Consider the following 19,005-nt stretch of genomic DNA (forward strand, 5'->3'; position numbering starts at 1 on the left):
AGCTCTTATAAACACTAGTTCTCCTCCAGCTCTTCTCTACTCTGAGGAGACTGCAGCTGGAAAGATGGAGAGGGTGCCAGAGAAGACCCAGGATGGATGGGCCAAGACAGACAGACAGCGACAGAGGAAGACAAACAGACAGAGATGAAACATAGACAGGCAGATGGTGGTAGAGAGAGAGAGTCCCGGTCTGTGTTCCCATAGGCCTCCCCAGTACTATGCTCTATGAATGCATCTATAATGTGCTACGCATGTTTATCAGGCAATAGAACACTTCATAAGTAAAGTGGTAGCAGAAGTTGATGTCAGAAGGTGACTGTGGGATGTTTTGATATCAGCTTCTCTGAGGGCTGCTTCAGGCAGAAACCTAGAGGAAACGTAGGTCTCCACGGCCTGGTGCTCACGTGTATCTACTCCCGGGTTATCACCCGGTTATGGCGCGCTGCAGCCGTTTCCCATCAACTCACACTACCTGTCAGCCCTCACACACACACACACACACACACACACACACACACACACACACACACACACACACACACACACACACACACACACACACACACACACACACACACACACACACACACACACACACACACACACACACACACACACACACACACACACACACACACACACGCACACACACACGCACGCACGCACGCACGCACGCACGCACGCACACACGCACACGCACACACGCACACACGCACACATACATACATACATACATACCGGCCTTTCAGCTGAAGGAACGCAGATGAACAGACAGACAGATGGCCCACTCACAGGTGACTTGGCACTCTCCTATTCACCTCTCAGGCACCCAGGAGAGGTCATCACAGGCCATTCACCATACACCAAACTGTCTACACCAACCCTATACCTCCCAGTCCACCCTACACCAGCAATACATCAGAGTCTATGCCTTCCAGTCCACCCTACACCAGTACTACATCAGAGTCTATACCTCCGAGTCCACCCTACACCAGCAATACACCCGAGTCTATACCTCCCAGTCCACCCTACACCAGTAATACATCAGAGTCTATACCTCCTTGTCCACCCTACACCAGCAATACACCCGAGTCTATACCTCCCAGTCCACCCTACACCAGTACTACATCAGAGTCTGTACCTCCCAGTCCACCCTACACCAGTCCTACATCAGAGTCTATACCTCCTTGTCCACCCTACACCAGCAATCCAGTCTATACCTCCCAGTCCACCCTACACCAGTACTACATCAGAGTCTGTACCTCCCAGTCCACCCTACACCAGTCCTACATCAGAGTCTATACATTCTTGTCCACTCTACACCAGTCCTACATCAGAGTCTATACCTCCTTGTCCACCCTACACCAGTCCTACATCAGAGTCTATACCTCCTTGTCCACCCTACACCAGTCCTACATCAGAGTCTATACCTCCTAGTCCACCCCATACCAGCCCTACATCAGAGTCTATACCTCCTAGTCCACCCTATTCCAGCAATACATCACAGTCTATACCACCTAGTCCACCCCATACCAGCCCTACATCAGAGTCTATACCTCCTTGTCCACCCTACACCAGTCCTACATCAGAGTCTATACCTCCTTGTCCACCCTACACCAGTCCTACATCAGAGTCTATACCTCCTTGTCCACCCTACACCAGTCCTACATCAGAGTCTATACCTCCTTGTCCACCCTACACCAGTCCTACATCAGAGTCTATACCTCCTTGTCCACCCTACACCAGTCCTACATCAGAGTCTATACCTCCTTGTCCACCCTACACCAGTCCTACATCAGAGTCTATACCTCCTTGTCCACCCTACACCAGTCCTACATCAGAGTCTATACCTCCTTGTCCACCCTACACCAGTCCTACATCAGAGTCTATACCTCCTTGTCCACCCTACACCAGTCCTACATCAGAGTCTATACCTTCTTGTCCACTCTACACCAGTCCTACATCAGAGTCTATACCTCCTTGTCCACCCTACACCAGTCCTACATCAGAGTCTATACCTCCTTGTCCACCCTACACCAGTCCTACATCAGAGTCTATACCTCCTTGTCCACCCTACACCAGTCCTACATCAGAGTCTATACCTCCTTGTCCACCCTACACCAGTCCTACATCAGAGTCTATACCTCCTTGTCCACCCTACACCAGTCCTACATCAGAGTCTATACCTCCTTGTCCACCCTACACCAGTCCTACATCAGAGTCTATACTTCCTTGTCCACCCTACACCAGTCCTACATCAGAGTCTATACCTCCTTGTCCACCCTACACCAGTCCTACATCAGAGTCTATACCTCCTTGTCCACCCTACACCAGTCCTACATCAGAGTCTATACCTCCTTGTCCACCCTACACCAGTCCTACATCAGAGTCTATACCTCCTTGTCCACCCTACACCAGTCCTACATCAGAGTCTATACCTCCTTGTCCACCCTACACCAGTCCTACATCAGAGTCTATACCTCCTAGTCCACCCTACACCAGTCCTACATCAGAGTCTATACCTCCTAGTCCACCCTACACCAGTCCTACATCAGAGTCTATACCTCCTAGTCCACCCTATATCAGCTCTACATCAGAGTCTATACCTCCCAGTCCACCCCATACCCACTCTTCATCAGGGTCGTGTAGAGTATTCCAAAAATGGGAAGATGAAAATGAGTGTTCGTATCGGACATATTGAAGCAGTAAATGTTCTATATGGTCCCGTGCCTACAAACCCAAAAGCACCCCTACTCCCCAACTAAACCCCCTACTCCCCCTCTAAATCCCCTACTCCTCCACTGAACGCCCTACTCCCACACTCAACCCCCTACTCCCCAACTAAACCCCCTACTCCCCCTCTAAACCCCTACCCCCTCTAAACCCCCTACTCCCCCAATGAACCCTTACTCCTCCACTAAACCCCCTACTCCCCCACTGAACCCCCGCTCCTCCACTAAACCCCTACTCCCCCACTAAACCCCCTACTCCCCCTCTAAACCCCCTACTCCCCCTCTAAACCCCTACTCCTCCACTAAACCCCCTACCCCCTCTAAACCCCCATTCCCCCTCTAAACCCCCTACTCCCCCACTGAACCCCTACTCCTCCACTAAACCCCTACTCCCCCACTGAACCCCTACTCCTCCACTAAACCCCCTACTCCCCCACTGAACCCCCTACTCCCCCACTAAATCCCCTACCCCCCACTACACCCCCTACCCCCTCTAAACCCCCTACTCCCCCTCTAAACCCCCTACTCCCCCAATGAACCCTTACTCCTCCACTAAACCCCCTACTCCCCCACTGAACCCCGCTCCTCCACTAAACCCCTACTCCCCCACTAAACCCCTACTCCCCCTCTAAACCCCCTACTCCCCCTCTAAACCCCCTACTCCCCACTGAACCCCTACTCCTCCACTAAACCCCCTACTCCCCCACTAAACCTCCTACTCCTCCACTAAACCCCCTACTCCCCCACTAAACCCCCTACTCCCCCACTAAACCCCCTACTCCTCCACTAAACCCCCTACTCCCCCACTAAACCTCCTACTCCTCCACTAAACCCCCTACTCCCCCACTAAACCCCTACTCCTCCAAACTGCTCTCTCTCTCTCATTCCTTAGCTCTGGCTGGGAGGACTGGTTTTGGTTCACTTGTTATCTGTGGTTCACATGGGTTTCTGTGTTCCCAATGAAAACACGTTTTAATAAAGGAAGAATGTATCTTCAGATTCATCAAGCCTTATTTCCTCTGCCGGTTCACTGGAATGCTGGTCATGGATTAATTAGATGAAAATTGACTAGTTACTTCTAATACACATACAGAGTATGCCCATGCACACACACACACACACACACACACACACACACACACACACACACACACACACACACACACACACACACACACACACACACACACACACACACACACACACACACACACACACACACACACACACACACACACACACACACACACACACACACACACACACACACACACACACACAGCATGGAATGCTAATTGAAACAAACAGCTCATGGTTCCTTCATTTCTGGATTTGGGAGGAACTGCTGGTAATTGGCACTATAGCTGTGTGTGTGTGTGTGCATGCACATACTTTTGCGTTTGTGTGGGTGTGTGTGCGTGTGTGAGTGTATTTTACGTATGGTTCTTCATGCCAGAGATCTGGGAACCATTGAAGACTATTATTGTCCTGCTCTTTTTCCAGTTTAGCTTTCAAACATGTGAATTAGATAAAATTGTTCACCATAAACACACATTAACATTGGTACAAACACTCACTAGACACAAAACTGATATCTCTTTCTGACGTGCTATCACGCACACACACACACACACACACAAAAACACACACGCACGCACACGGGCAAACACACACACACACACACACGCACATGTGCGCACACACACACACACGCAAACACACACAAACACTCGCAACTGTAACCGTGAGCATTCCTTGCATCCACTGAGATGTGGGGTGTGTATCACTGTAAGTTCCTCTCCTCAGCTCTACGCTCCATTAGTCTTTACTGGTGGCTGGAGGCAGCTGAGGGAGGGCTGAGGTGCAGGGGAGCACTGTGAACATGGCCTCTTGACTTCATCTGTCTCCTCTGCTCTGGCTGACAAAACCCACCTCTGACTGGGTCATAAAGAAAGGTCATCTACCATTTACTACTGTCCCCCCATCCACCCTGCCGTGACTTCCAGCTCCCTCTGTCCCATCACTAAGCTTCAGTGCTGCTGAAAAACAGACACACAGAGTTTCTGTAAGCACCAGAGATGGGGTCCCATTGAAGTGCCCATAGGCACAGATCTAGGTTCAGATTACCATCCCTAAATCCTCCCCTTAATCTGTAGAGGTGACCATAGATTAGGGTTTCCTGGACTCATGACCTCCCAAACCTCCCCACTAACCTGCACCAAAAGCAAAGAAGAAGGTCTGGGAGGGGTTTCGCTGGATGAGGGCGGAGATGCGGCGTGCCATTCGCTCGTTGCGTTTGTAGATGAGTTCCTGACGGAAGTAGCTGTCAATCTGCAGCGCCGTGGTCCTCTCATGGGCCGGTAGGGAACTGTTGATGAAGTGAGGGAGCTGAGAGAGCACGATAGAGAGTGAGAGAAAGAGAGAGAGAGAGAGATAGAAAGAAAGACAGAAAGAAAGAAAGAGAGAGAGATAGAAAGAAAGAAAGAGAGAGGGGGAAGGGTGAAGAGAGAGCGGGAGAGGGAGGGGAAGGGGATAGAAAAGGAAAGCGAGAGGGACAGAGTGAAAGAACAGGGAAAGAGAGAAGGACAGAGTGAGAGAAGGAGGGTGTTAGTGATGTGCCCGTGTGAGTGTGCAACCTGGCAGGAGAAAGTGTTCCTGAGATTTCTGCCAGTGTGTGTAGCATGACAGCCTGATGGAAAATGACTACCTGCTACAGAGAGAGAGAGAGAGAGAGAGAGAGAGAGAGAGAGAGAGAGAGAGAGAGAGGACTGACTCTACTGATGTGTGTATATGTGTGTTTGCATGCCTACGTGTGTGTGTGTGTGTGTGTGTGTGTGTGTGTGTGTGTGTGTGTGTGTGTGTGTGTGTGTGTGTGTGTGTGTGTGTGTGTGTGTGTGTGTGTGTGTGTGTGTGTGTGTGTGTGTGTGTGTGTGTGTGTGTGTGTGTGTGTGTGTGTGTGTGTGTGTGTGTGTGAGAATGTGTGTTTAATTGCGGTTTGATTGATTTACAGCCGACAGCGTCCTGGCTGTAGTCAGCTCTTGGCCGGCTCAGAGGGCTAGGCAGGCCGTTAATCTGCAGGGATGATTAGAGGTCCTGGGGGAATCGGAGTGGAGTGGGAGGGAGTCTGGCGTTTAGAGGGGGGCCTCAAGGGCCACCTTTACAGGGGTAGGCTGAGGATCCTGCTCTGCTCTATTATACAGCTGCACACACACATACACACCAGGCCCAGGCTGCAGACTGCACCTGAGCCCCACTATACTGCTCTCAGGGAGTATCCTGTTCAGTTTCCTACAGCTCTGGGGTCAAAGTGTTTGTTAGGAACAAGTTCCTCTCCACTTCCTGACCAGGGCTACTCTCCCCAGTGGAGATGGAGGGAGCGAGGGGAGACAGGAAGGGGTTATCAGGAAAATAGTTCAGAGGGTACAGGGGTGTGTGTGTGTGTGTGTGTGTGTGTGTGTGTGTGTGTGTGTGTGTGTGTGTGTGTGTGTGTGGTGTGTGTGTGTGTGTGTGTGTGTGTGTGTGTGTGTGTGTGTGTGTGTGTGTGTGTTTGTGTGTGTGTGTGTGTGTGTGTGTGTGTGTGTGTGTGTGTGTGTGTGTGTGTGTGTGTGTGTGTGTGTGTGTGTGTGTGTGTGTGGTTGTGTTGTCTTTGAAGTGATTGCCTCGAGGGCCCTGAACTGTACTGTATGTTGTGGACACCTGTAGCTGCTGATCACAGCCTGTGTCTGATTGCAACTTGCTCTCTCAGTCTCAAGTCAGAATTAGACATTCATCCATGTTTGTCAAATTTCGAAGTTGTTGCAAACGTCACATTTCAAACTGTTTAAGGATAAGTTGAGGCATTAACTCTGTATTTTTAAGTTTAGGGTTAAGTTTAGGCATTAACTCAGAAAAGGTAAGGTTATGCATTAACTCTGAATAGTTAAGGTAAGGTTTAAGGTTTGGGATAGGCTTAAAATGCTGGATTCAAAATTGCAACCTTTGGAACCTTCAGAGGCAGATGTTTACTCCCATCTGCATCCCCGTCAACAACACCCTAGCAAAACCCAAACCCACTTGAAGGTAACCGCGCTCACTGCTGCCCCTAGTGGCCAGTTTTCCACATCATCTCCCGACGTCCTCAAACATTTTAAGGTTCCCAAGTGGCGCAGCGGTCTAAGGCACTGCATCTCAGTGATAGAGGCGTCACTATAGACCCTGGTTTGATACTGGGCTGTATCACAACCAGCTGTGATGGGGAGTTCCATAGGGTGGTGCACAATTGGCCCAGTGTTGTTCGGGTTAGTGGAGGGGTAAGCCTTCATTGTAAAATAAGATGGATGTTGAATACTGACTTGTATCACGGGTGACCTGGCTGCTGATTGAGCTGCAGCACTAAATGTGATGAAAAGAACTGGACAGCTGCATGAAAAGCATCTAATTACATAGGTATGTGTGAGTGATGAGCTGTGCTGTTAGCATCAATAGTCTCTAGCCATTAAAAACTGATGGTCCACAAATCTAATTGAATCTGAACAACCCTTTAACTGTAACAGAATATGGAAAAATATGACCTTGGCATCCCATAATCTGAACCATCAATTTATACACTTTAGGTTTGTTCACAGACTGTATTTAACACCAAGGAAACATTTTACGATGAAATTGGCCTCAACTCCTAAGTGTTCACTGTGTCCCCTAAATCAGGTAGGCACATTCCTTTACAGTGGGGCAAAAAAGTATTTAGTCAGCCACCAATTGTGCAAGTTCTCCCACTTAAAAAGATGAGAGAGGCCTGTAATTTTCATCATAGGTACACTTCAAATATGACAGACAAAATGAGAAAAACAAATCCAGAAAATCACATTGTAGGATTTGTTATTAATTTATTTGCAAATTATGGTGGAAAATAAGTATTTGGTCAATAACAAAAGTTTATCTCAATACTTTGTTATATACCCTTTGTTGGCAATGACAGAGGTCAAATGTTTTCTGTAAGTCTTCACAAGATTTTCACACACTGTTGCTGGTATTTTGGACCATTCCTCCATGCAGATCTCCTCTAGAGCAGTGATGTATTGGGGCTGTTGCTGGGCATCACGGACTTTCAACTCCCTCCAAAGATTTTCTATGGGGTTGAGATCTGGAGACTGGCTAGGCCACTCCAGGACCTTGAAATGCTTCTTACGAAGCCACTCCTTCATTGCCCGGGCGGTGTTTTTGGGATCATTGTCATGCTGAAAACCCAGCCTCGTTTCATCTTCAATGCCCTTGCTGATGGAAGGAGGTTTTCACTCAGAATCTCACGATACATGGCCCCATTCATTCTTTCCTTTACACGGATCAGTCGTCCTGGTCCCTTTGGAGGACAAAGAATGCTAAGTTGCATCCAAAGAACACCATACCTACTGTGAAGCATGGGGGTGGAAACATCATGCTTTGGGGCTGCTTTTCTGCAAAGGGACCAGGACGACTGATCCGTGTAAAGGAAAGAATGAATGGGGCCATGTATCGTGAGATTTTGAGTGACGACGAGTTAAGTTTTTACCAAAAAGTTATATTTTGGTTTCATCTGACCATATGACATTCTCCCAATCTTCTTCTGGATCATCCAAATGCTCTCTAGCAAGCTTCAGACGGGCCTGGACATGTACTGGCTTAAGCAGGGGGACACGTCTGGCACTGCAGGATTTGAGTCCCTGGCAGCATAGTGTGTTACTGATGGTAGGCTTTATTACTTTGGTCCCAGCTCTCTGCAGGTCATTCACTAGGTCCCTCCCGTGTGGTTCTGGGATTTTTGCGATCTTGCGTGGAGCCCCAGATCGGGGAAGATTATCAGTGGTCTTGTATGTCTTCCATTTCCTAATATTTGCTCCCACAGTTGATTTCTTTAAACCAAGCTGCTTACCTGTTGCAGATTCAGTCTTCCCAGCCTGGTGCAGGTCTACAATTTAGTTTCTGGTGTCCTTTGACAGCTCTTTGGTCTTGGCCATAGTGGAGTTTGGAGTGTGACTGTTTGAGGTTGTGGTGGTGTCTTTTATGTCTTTTATACTGATAACAAGTTCAAACAGGTGCCATTAATACAGGTAACAAGTGGAGGACAGAGGAGCCTCTTAAAGAAGAAGTTGCAGGTCTGTGAGAGCCAGAAATCTTGCTTGTTTGTTATTGACCAAATACTTATTTTCCACCATAATTTGCTAATAAATTCATTAAAAATCCTACAATGTGATTTTCTGGATTTTTTTTCTCATTTTGTCTGTCATAGTTGAATTGTACCTATGATGAAAATTACAGGCCTCTCTCATCTTTTTAAGTGGGAGAACTTGCGCAATTGGTGGCTGACTAAATACTTTTTTTGCCACACTGTATATGATGTGGGGGGGAGTGCCCTGAATTGAAATGCTTCTGGGGCAAAGTTACATCATCCATTTTGAAGTGGTTGAAATATAAATATTCAATGCTTTGCATCTATTATGTTACTGAAAGATGATAGCTCCTTGAATCTCTCCATCAATCAATCGCTCTCCGTAGCCGATGTGAGTAAGACCTTTAACAGGTCAACATTCACAGACAGATTACCAGGACGTGTACTCCGAGCATGCGCTGACCAACTGGCAAGTGTCTTCACTGACATGATCAACCTGTCCCTGACCGAGTCTGTAATACCAACATGTTTCAAGGAAACCACCATAGTTCATGTGGCCAAGAACACCAACATAACCTGTCTAAATGACTACTGACCTGTAGCACTCACATCTGTAGTCATGAAGTGCTTTGAATGGCACACATCAACACCATTATCCCAGAAACCCTAGACCCGCCCTTATTCGCATACCGCCCCAACAGATTCACAGATGACGCAATGTCTATTGCACTCCACACTGCCCTTTCCCACCTGGACAAAAAGAACACCTACGTGTGAATGCTGTTCATTGACTACAGCTCAACGTTCCACACCATAGTGTATACGCAGCTCATCACTAAGCTAAGGATCCTGGGACTCAACACCTTCCTCTGCAACTGGATCATTGACTTCCTGACGGGCCGCCCACAGGTGGTAAGGGTAGGTAACAAAACATCTGCCATGCTGATCCTCAACACTGGGGCCACTCAGGGGTGCGTGCTCAGTCCCCTTCTTTTCTCCCTGTTCACCCATGACTGAATTGGCCAAGCACGATTCCAACACCATCGTTAAGTTTGCCGACGACACAACAGTGGTAGGCCTGATCACCAACAACAATGAGACAGTCTATAGGGAGGAGGTCAGAGACCTGGCCGTGTGATGACAGGATAACCTCTCCCTCAATGTGATCAAGACAAAGATGATCGTGGACCACAGGAAAAGGAGGTTGAGAGCTTCAAGTCCATTGGTATCCACATCACCAACGAACTGTCATGGTCCAAACACACCAAGACAGTCATGAAGAGGGCACAACAACGCCTATTCCAAACACACCAAAACATTAATGAAGAGGGCACGACAACACCTATTCCCCCTCAGGAGACTAAAAAGACTTGGCATGGGTCCTCAGATACTCAAAACGTTTTACCTCTGTACCATCGAGAGCATCCTGACTGGTTGCATCACCACCTGGTATGGCAACTGCTCAGCCTCTGACCACAAGGCACTACAGAGGGTAGTGCATACGGCCCAGTACAACACTGGGGCCAAGCTTCGTGCCATCCAGGACCTCTATATCAGGCGGTGTCAGAGGAAGGCTCTAGAAATTTACTCCAGCCACCCTAGTCATAGACTGTTCCCCTTGCTACCACACGGCAAGCAGTACCGGAACACCAAGTCTAGGTCCAAAAGGCTTCTTAACAGCTTCTACCCCCAAGCCATAATACTCCTGAACAGCTAATCAAATGGCCACCGGACTATTTGCATTGACCCCCGCCCCCATTTTTACACTGCTGCTACTCTCTGTTTATTATCTATGCATAGTCACTTAACCTCTACCTACATGTACATATTACCTCAATTACCTCGACTACCCGCACATTGACTCTGACCAGTACCCTCTATATATATATAACCTTGCTACTGTTATTTTATGTTGCTCTTTAATTCTTTGTTATTTTTGTTTTTTCTTCTTTTTTTCATTTGTATTTGTATTTATTTATTGTTTACTTCAGTTTATTTAGTAAATACTTTCTTAAAACGTATTTGTTCTTAAAATTACATTTTTGGTTAAGGGCTTGTAAGTAAGCATTTCACTGTAAGGTTTACACCTGTTGTATTCAGCGAATGTGACGAATAAAATTGGATTTGATTTCGATTTTTGATTCAATTTTTTGGCAGGCAGCACTGATGCAAAAAATATGTTCTCTTAGATGGCAATCACCTCACTCTCCCCCAATTCACCAGTGGATACAGTTACTCTTTAACTTTTTAGGGATAGGGGGCAGTATTCGGAAATTCAGATGAATGACGTGCTCAAAGTAAACTGCCTGTTACTCAGGCCCAGAAGCTAGGATATGCATATAATTAGATCGATTAGAAACACTCAGTTTCTAAAACTGTTAAAATAATGTCTGTGAGTATAACAGAACTGATATGGCAGCCAAAAACCAGAGGAGAATCCATCCTGAATTATTCATTTAAATGCTTGTTTATGGGAGATTCAAAGGAATACCTCCCAGATTGCAGTTCCTATGGCTTCCACTAGATATCAACAGTCTTCAGAAAGAGTTTCAGGCTTTTTTTTTAAATGACTTAGTAATTGTTGTTTTTCAAGGTGGCTCTCATTTTGAATGTAATCTTGTGGCGTGCACCTCGTTATTTATCTCCGGTATTGAACATACTACATTCCGTCTTATATTTTATCATTTATTTACATATTAGGGTACCTGAGGATTGATTAGAAACGTTGTTTTACTTGTTTGGACAAAGTTTATTGGTAACTTTGGGATTCCTTTGTATGCATGTTGCACGAGTGGAATGGGTGGATTACTGAATCAAACGTGCCAACTAAACGGACTTTGTAGGGATATAAAGAAGGACTTTATCGAACAAAATTACCATTTGTTGTGTAGCTGGGACCCTTGGGATTGCAAACAGAGGAAGGTCTTCAAAGGTAAGTGAATTATTTTATCGCTATTTCTGACTTTTATGACGCCTCTGCTGGTTTGGAAAATATTTAATGCTTTTGTGTGTGGGGCGCTGTCCTCAGATAATCACATGGTATGCTTTCGACCTAATGTCTTTTTGAAATCTGACAATGCGATTGAATTAACAAGAAGTTATGCTTTTAAAGGATGTAAGACACTTGTATGTTCGTGAATGTTTAATATTACGATTTTTGTATTTTGAATTTCGTGCTCTGCAATTTCACCGGATGTTGTCGAGGTGGGGCGCTAGTGTCCTGTCAGTGTTGCCAACTCCTCAGTAAGGAAAGTAGCTATTGACTGTCCTAAAAGTCGCTAGAAGTCGCTAAATGACATCATCATCTAATTTGCATAATTGACCATGTGCATGTAATTGTGATGGATGCTGTAGAACAAAGGAATAAAGTCATGGGAGAGACAAAAAATTAGTAAAAAACACCCTAAATATGTTTTGAACTACAAATGAGCAAGCTGCAGAGAGTGGCACACACAGCGAATAAGAACCAGATATTTGAGGCCATACTCCTCCTTCAGCACTTTATGGACCCCATTGTTAATCCCCGTCATAAGAGGCATTGTCAGTCCCTATCCCCGGGAGTTTCTCTTTTTTAAGACAACGCTTCTCAAGGAAAGCCACAACAGCACGGGCTATAGATTTGGCATCTCCACCATCCAACTCAACAAGCCTCAGAAATGTTGATACAATTGTCTGCTTGGTGTAACTAGAGTACCTTATCACAACCCCCAGGTACTTAGAAACACTTACATCTGTGGACTCATCGAGGAGGAGGCTGAAACACTGGTCACCCACATCAGTGGACTCATCGAGGAGGAGGCTGAAACACTGGTCACCCACATCTGCGACCAACTTTTTCAGAAAGTATGGTGCTAGAACACCATTAATAATTTCCGTACACTTTGTCCTGTGCATGTTGAAGTGGGTAGCAGCAGTGGAGTCTGAGAAAGCAGCTCTACATGCTTCTCCAATGTGATCACATGTCAGCATGGAACAGTGTTCAGCGATAGCTAATGCCATGGTGGCCTCAGTCTTTTTTGCAGAGTAAATTTTTGTAACCATAAATGGCAGCTTATTTTGGGTGGAACTGTTATAAGTCCATATATCACAAACCCCCGAGGTGCCGTATTGCTAATATAAACAGGTTACCAACGTAATTAGAGCAGTAAAAATAAGTGTTTTGTCATACCCGTGGTATACTGTCTGATATACCACAGCTGTCAGCCAATCAGTATTTAATACACTTGATATAAGAATGGGATGGGGGTGGAGACAGGTTGGGGAAATGGGATGGGGTTGAGGGTGGAGACACGTAAGGGGAATGGGATGGGGGGTGATCTTATCTGTTGGAAAGATATCAGTTTGTCTCTGTGAATGGTTTGTCCTCTGACAAATCAACTGTAAATGTCGGTATTCCTCAAGGTTCCGCTTTAGGACCACTTTTGTTTTCACTATATATTTTACCTCTTGTGGATGTTGGGGGAATGGAATAGGGGTTGGGGGTAGAGAAAGATTAGGGGAATGGGATGAGGGGTTGGATGGAGACAGGTTGGGGGAATGGGATGGGAGTTGGTGGTGGAGACAGGTTACGGGAATGGGATGGGGGTCGGGGTTGAGACAGGTTAGTGGAATGGGATGGGGGTTGAGGGTGGAGACAGGTTAGGGAAATGGGATGGGGTTGGAGGTGGAGACAGGTAAGGGGAATGTGATGGGAGGTTTGGGGGTAGAGAAAGATTGGGGTAATGGATGGGGGTTGGATATAAACAGGTTGGGGGAATAGGATGGGGGATTGGATGGAGACAGGTTGGGGGAATGGGATGTGGGTTGGGGGTGGAGACAGGTTAAGGGAATGTAATGGGGGTCGGGGGTTGAGACAGGTTAGGGGAATGGGATGAGAGGGATTCTCTGCCTCTGGTGCTCTTTCTTGCCGTCCCTAGGAGGGGTGCATCACTTGAGTGGGTTGAGTCAGTGATGTGATCTTCCTGTCTGGGTTGGCACCCAGACTTTGTGGGCTATACTCGGCCTTGTCTCAGGATGGTAAGTTGGTAGTTGAAGATATCCCTCTAGTGGTGTGGGGGCTGTGCTTTGGCAAAGTGAGTGGGGTTATATCCTTCCTGTTTGGTCCTGTCCGGGGGTATCTTCGGATGGGGCTACTGTGTCTCCTGACCCCTCCTGTCTCAGCCTCCAGTATTTATGCTGCAGTAGTTTATGTGTCGGGGGCTAGGGTCAGTTTGTTATATCTGGAGTACTTCTCCTGTCTTATCCATGTCCTATGTGAATTTAAGTATGCTCTCTCTAATTCTCTCTTTCTCTCTTTCTCTCTCTCTCTCGGAGGACCTGAGCCCTAGGACCATGCCTCAGGACTACCTGGCATGAGCACTCCTTGCTGTCCCCAGTCCTAGCCGTGCTGCTGCTCCAGTTTCAACTGTTCTGCCTGCGGCTATGGTATTCTGACCTGTTCACCAGCTGAATGTCACTTTCTGACCTTTATTTCATTTGTTTTGTCATTATTTAGTATGGTCAGGGCGTGAGTTGGGTGGGCAGTCTATGTTTGTTTTTCTAGGTTTTGGGTATTTCTATGTTTCGGCCTAGTATGGTTCTCAATCAGAGGCAGGTGTCATTAGTTGTCTCTGATTGAGAATCATACTTAGGTAGCCTGGGTTTCACTGTGTGTTTGTGGGTGATTGTTCCTGTCTCTGTGTTTTGCACCAGATAGGGCTGTTTTTGGTTTTCCACGTTTATTATTTTGTAGTGTTCATGTTTATCTGTTTTTATTAAACATGAGTCAATATAACCACGCTGCGTTTTGGTCCTCCTCTACTTCACCACAGGAAAACCCTGACAGAATCACCCACCGCAACAGGACCAAGCGGCGTGGTAACGGGCAACGGCAAAAGCAGCAGCAGGAGAAGGAACAGAGGCAGCAGCAACAGGAGCAGCAGCGGCAGCAGTGGGAGAGGCTGCACTACTATTCTAGACGGGAAAGGACCCTGGACAGAGCCAGGAGAATATTGCCGCCCCAAGGCCGAGCTGGATGTAGCAAAAGCAGAGAGGCGGCATTATGAGGAACAAGCACGGCAGAGCGGATGGAAGCCCGAGAGTCAGCCCCAAACATTTCTTGGAGGGGGCTCACAGGGAGTATGGCTACGCCAGGTAGGAGACCTGAGCCAACTTCCTGTGGTTACCGGGGGGCTAGAGAGACCGGGCAGGCACCGTGCTATGCTGTGGAGCGCACGGTGTCCCCAGTGCGGGTGCACAGCCCGGTGCGGTACATTCCAGCTCCGCGTATTGGCCAGGCTAGAGTGGGCATCGTGCCAAGTGCCATGAAGCCGGCTCTACGCATCTGGTCTCTAGTGCGTCTCCTTGGGCCGGCTTACATGGCACCAGCCTTGCGCACGGTGTCCCCGGTTCGCCTGCATAGCCCAGTGCGGGCTATTCGTCCTCGCCGCACTGGCAGGGCGACCGGGACCATTCAACCGGGTAAGGTTGGGCAGGCTCGGTGCTCAAGAGCTCCAGTACGCCTGCACGGCCTGGTCTATACGTCACCACCTCCACGCACCAGCCCTCCGGTGGCAGCCCCCCGCACCAGGTTGTCTCTCCGGCTCATCCTTACAGGGGCTCCCGCCTGTCCGGCGCTGCCGGAGCCTTCCTCCTCTCCAGCGCTACCAGAGCTACTCTCTCCGGCGCTACCAGAGCTTTCCTCCTCTCCAGTGCTGCCGGAGTCTCCCGCCTGTCCGCCGCTGCTGCCGGAGTCTCCCGCCTGTCCGCCGCTGCTGCCGGAGTCTCCCGCCTGTCCGCCGCTGCTGCCGGAGTCTCCCGCCTGTCCGGCGCTGCTGCCGGAGTCTCCCGCCTATCCGGCGCTGCTGCCGGGATATCCCGCCTGTCCGGCGTTGCTGCCGGGGTCTCCCGCCTGTCCGGCGCTGCTGCCGGAGTCTCCCGCCTGTCCGGCGCTGCTGCCGGAGTCTCCCGCCTGTCCGGCGCTGCTGCCGGAGTCTCCCGCCTGTCCGGCGCTGCTGCCGGAGTCTGAGGCGCCAGAGCCCCTCAGCCCAGAGGTGCCAGAGCCCCTCAGCCCAGAGGTGCCAGAGCCCCTCAGCCCAGAGGCGCCAGAGCCCCTGCCCCTCTGTCCCGAGATTCTGACCCTCTGTCCAGAGCTTCTGCCCCTCTGTCCAGAGCTTCTGCCCCTCTGTCCAGAGCTTCCGCCCCTCTGTCCCGAGCTGCCCCTCTGTCCAGTGGGGTCATTGAGAGGGGTGGCCAGGGTTAGAAAGCCACGGAGGCGGACAATAAAGCGGACTAAGACAATGTTGAAGTGGGGTCCGCGTCCCGCGCCAGAGCCGCCACCGCGGACAGACGCCCACCCAGACCCTCCCCTATAGGTTAAGGTTTTGCGGCCGGAGTCCGCACCTTTGGGGGGTTGGGGGTACTGTCACGTTCTGACCTTTATTTCCTTTGTTTTGTCATTATTTAGTATGGTCAGGGCGTGAGTTGGGTGGGCAGTCTATGTTTGTTTTTCTAGGTTTTGGGTATTTCTATGTTTCGGCCTCGTATGGTTCTCAATCAGAGGCAGGTGTCATTAGTTGTCTCTGATTGAGAATCATACTTAGGTAGCCTGGGTTTCACTGTGTGTTTGTGGGTGATTGTTCCTGTCTCTGTGTTTTGCACCAGATAGGGCTGTTTTTGGTTTTCCACATTTATTATTTTGTAGTGTTCATGTTTATCTGTTTTTATTAAACATGAGTCAATATAACCACGCTGCGTTTTGGTCCTCCTCTACTTCACCACATGAAAACCCTGACACTGACTTGCTGCACCCTCGACAACTACTGTAATTATTATTATTTGACCATGCTGGTCATTTATGAACATTTGAACATCTTGGCCATGTTCTATTATAATCTCCACCCGGCACAGCCAGAAGAGGACTGGCCACCCCTCATAGCCTGGTTCCTCTCTAGGTTTCTTCCTAGGTTTTGGATTTTCTAGGGAGTTCTTCCTAGCCACTGTGTTTCTACACCTGCATTGCTTGCTGTTTGGGGTTTTAGGCTGGGTTTCTGTACAGCACTTTGAGATATCAGTTAATGTACGAAGGGCAATATAAATTGATTTGATTTGATTTTGGGGGTGGAGACAGGAAAGGGGTGAGGGGTTTGGGGTGTAGACAGGTTGGGGGAATGGAATAGGGGGTTTGGGGCTAGAGAAAGTTAGGGGAATGGGATGGGGGATTGGATGGAGACAGGTTGGGGGAATGGGTTGGGGGTTGGAGACAGGTTAGGGGAATGGGATGGGGGTTGAGGGTGGAGACAGGATGGGGGTTGGGGGTGGAGACAGGTTGTGGGAATGGGATGGGGGTTGGGGGTGGAGACAGGTTGTGGGAATGGGATGGGGGGTTGGGGGTGGAGACAGGTTGGGGGAATGGGATGGGGGTCGGTGGTGGAGGCAGGTTGGGGGAATGGGATGGGGGTCGGGGGTCGGGGTGGAGGCCCACTTTTTATTTAGCTTTTTCTTCCTGTTTATACTGAAGTAAGTAAAGACTTTGCAGTTATGCACTTACTGTAATGTTCTATTTTTTATTGAATTTTTCTTCTTCTGAGTGGCAGTCCACAGGTAAATAATGAATTGAAAATATGTGGAATATGGAATTATTTCAGTGTAAATATTGTGCCTGTAACCACCCCCAACGACCCTCTTTCTAAATACCCTTTCCCTCAAATCCTCCCTCTCTCTTCTTTTCTCCTGCCTCTTTCTTGCCCTGTCTCTTTCTTGCCCCCCTCTCTCTCTCTCTCTCTCTCTCTCTCTCTCTCTCTCTCTCTCTCTCTCTCTCTCTCTCTCTCTCTCTCTCTGCTCTGGTTAGCACTGGTGAGTCCTATGGGAGGGACTGGGCTAGAGAAGGAGAATCAGAGAAAAGTAAAGTAAAGAGAGTGAGGGGGGAGGCCCCAGCGGTTCTCTGATGAATGAGAACCGCTTGAGCGTTTAATGGTCAAAGGGAGGGGGTTGGGGGGGGTAACCACATGCAGATAACCTATCACAGGAAGGCCCATTAGCTGCACTCTATACTGGCTTCTCAGGAAATGAGAAATGACAGGGAAATATTTCCTCCCTTCCTCACTTCTGGTCGCGGCCCTGGCCGAGGCCTCCTCAAGCCTGCTCCCTTTGAACCTCCTAGTTGCGCTACACTCTCTGGTGGATAGGCTGAGGCTAGGACTGAGGAGGCCGTCTGCATTAACCTCTCCCCCCTGCGGCCCATCAGGCCCCAAGTAGATGAAGATGGAGCTGGGAGAGCATGGGAGCAGGGGATTACCATCCATTTATCAGGGAACACCTGTTACTCCGGAAGAGTTCATAAGGCCTGCCATAGATCAGCTCGGCCAGGCACCGCCATCAACCATTAGATGGTTATAGCATGTGGTATGGAATGTTAATTATGTGTTATTATTATAGAAAGAACCAAGGCTAACTGGACTGATTTAGTGGAGGGACGATGCAGACAACTGTAGGAGGCATGGTCTTTAGGGGCCAAGGATATAGGAGATAATGTCTTATTGCATCATTTGTCTGGACCTAATAATACACCTGTGAAGGTAAAGTGATTGTAATATGCTGAATTGACCCTAGTTCAGACTCCTAAACAGTGCTTATATTATGGCCAATGATAATCATGTATGTAGTCATGTGACTGTTGAAATATAATCATACTGTAGCTGGTATGACCATACAGGATTTATAGTACATGGTGTGTGACAACCATTTTTTTATTTTTTATTTATTTAACTTGGCCAGTTAATAACAAATTCATATTTACAATGACGGCCTAGGAACAGTGGGTTAACTGCCTTGTTCAGGGGCAGAACGACAGATTTTTACCTTGTCAGTTTGGGATTCGATCTAGCAACCTTTTGGTTACTGGCCCAACGCTCTAACCACTAGGGTACCTGCCGCCCCAAAACCATAGTGTGTGGTCACAGTAGGTCAGAGCTTGATGGTAAGGTGTGACCAAAAGCCTGTATCTTCAGGACCACGATGGAATAACACGGCTTTAGCCCCACTGGGTCTTCTAGCCCTGGTGGACGTACCTGTGAAGTGTCATGGTTGAAGATGATGGAGCTGAGGTCTCCACAGTTATAGTGTGTGATGAGGTCCTCTGTGGTGAAGGAGCCCTGCAGACTGCCTGCTCTCACA

General features: G+C 48.4%; 1 protein-coding gene across 1 annotated transcript in view; it reads right to left on the reverse strand.

The window, feature by feature from the left end:
- Nucleotides 1-4,940: 4,940 nt before the first annotated feature.
- The window catches only part of trabd2b (TraB domain containing 2B), a 73,736-nt gene continuing 59,671 nt past the window's right edge, over nt 4,941-19,005 (reverse strand). The window contains exons 3-4 of the mRNA XM_046302299.1: nt 18,900-19,005; nt 4,941-5,120 (exon numbers count right to left, since the gene is read on the reverse strand). The exon at nt 18,900-19,005 is cut by the window's right edge and continues 41 nt beyond it. Of these exons, the coding sequence (XP_046158255.1) occupies nt 4,941-5,120; nt 18,900-19,005 (286 nt within the window). The remainder of the gene's footprint in view (nt 5,121-18,899) is intronic.

The sequence above is a fragment of the Oncorhynchus gorbuscha genome, linkage group LG15 (genome assembly GCF_021184085.1).
Source record: "Oncorhynchus gorbuscha isolate QuinsamMale2020 ecotype Even-year linkage group LG15, OgorEven_v1.0, whole genome shotgun sequence".
Classification (NCBI taxonomy): domain Eukaryota; kingdom Metazoa; phylum Chordata; class Actinopteri; order Salmoniformes; family Salmonidae; genus Oncorhynchus; species Oncorhynchus gorbuscha.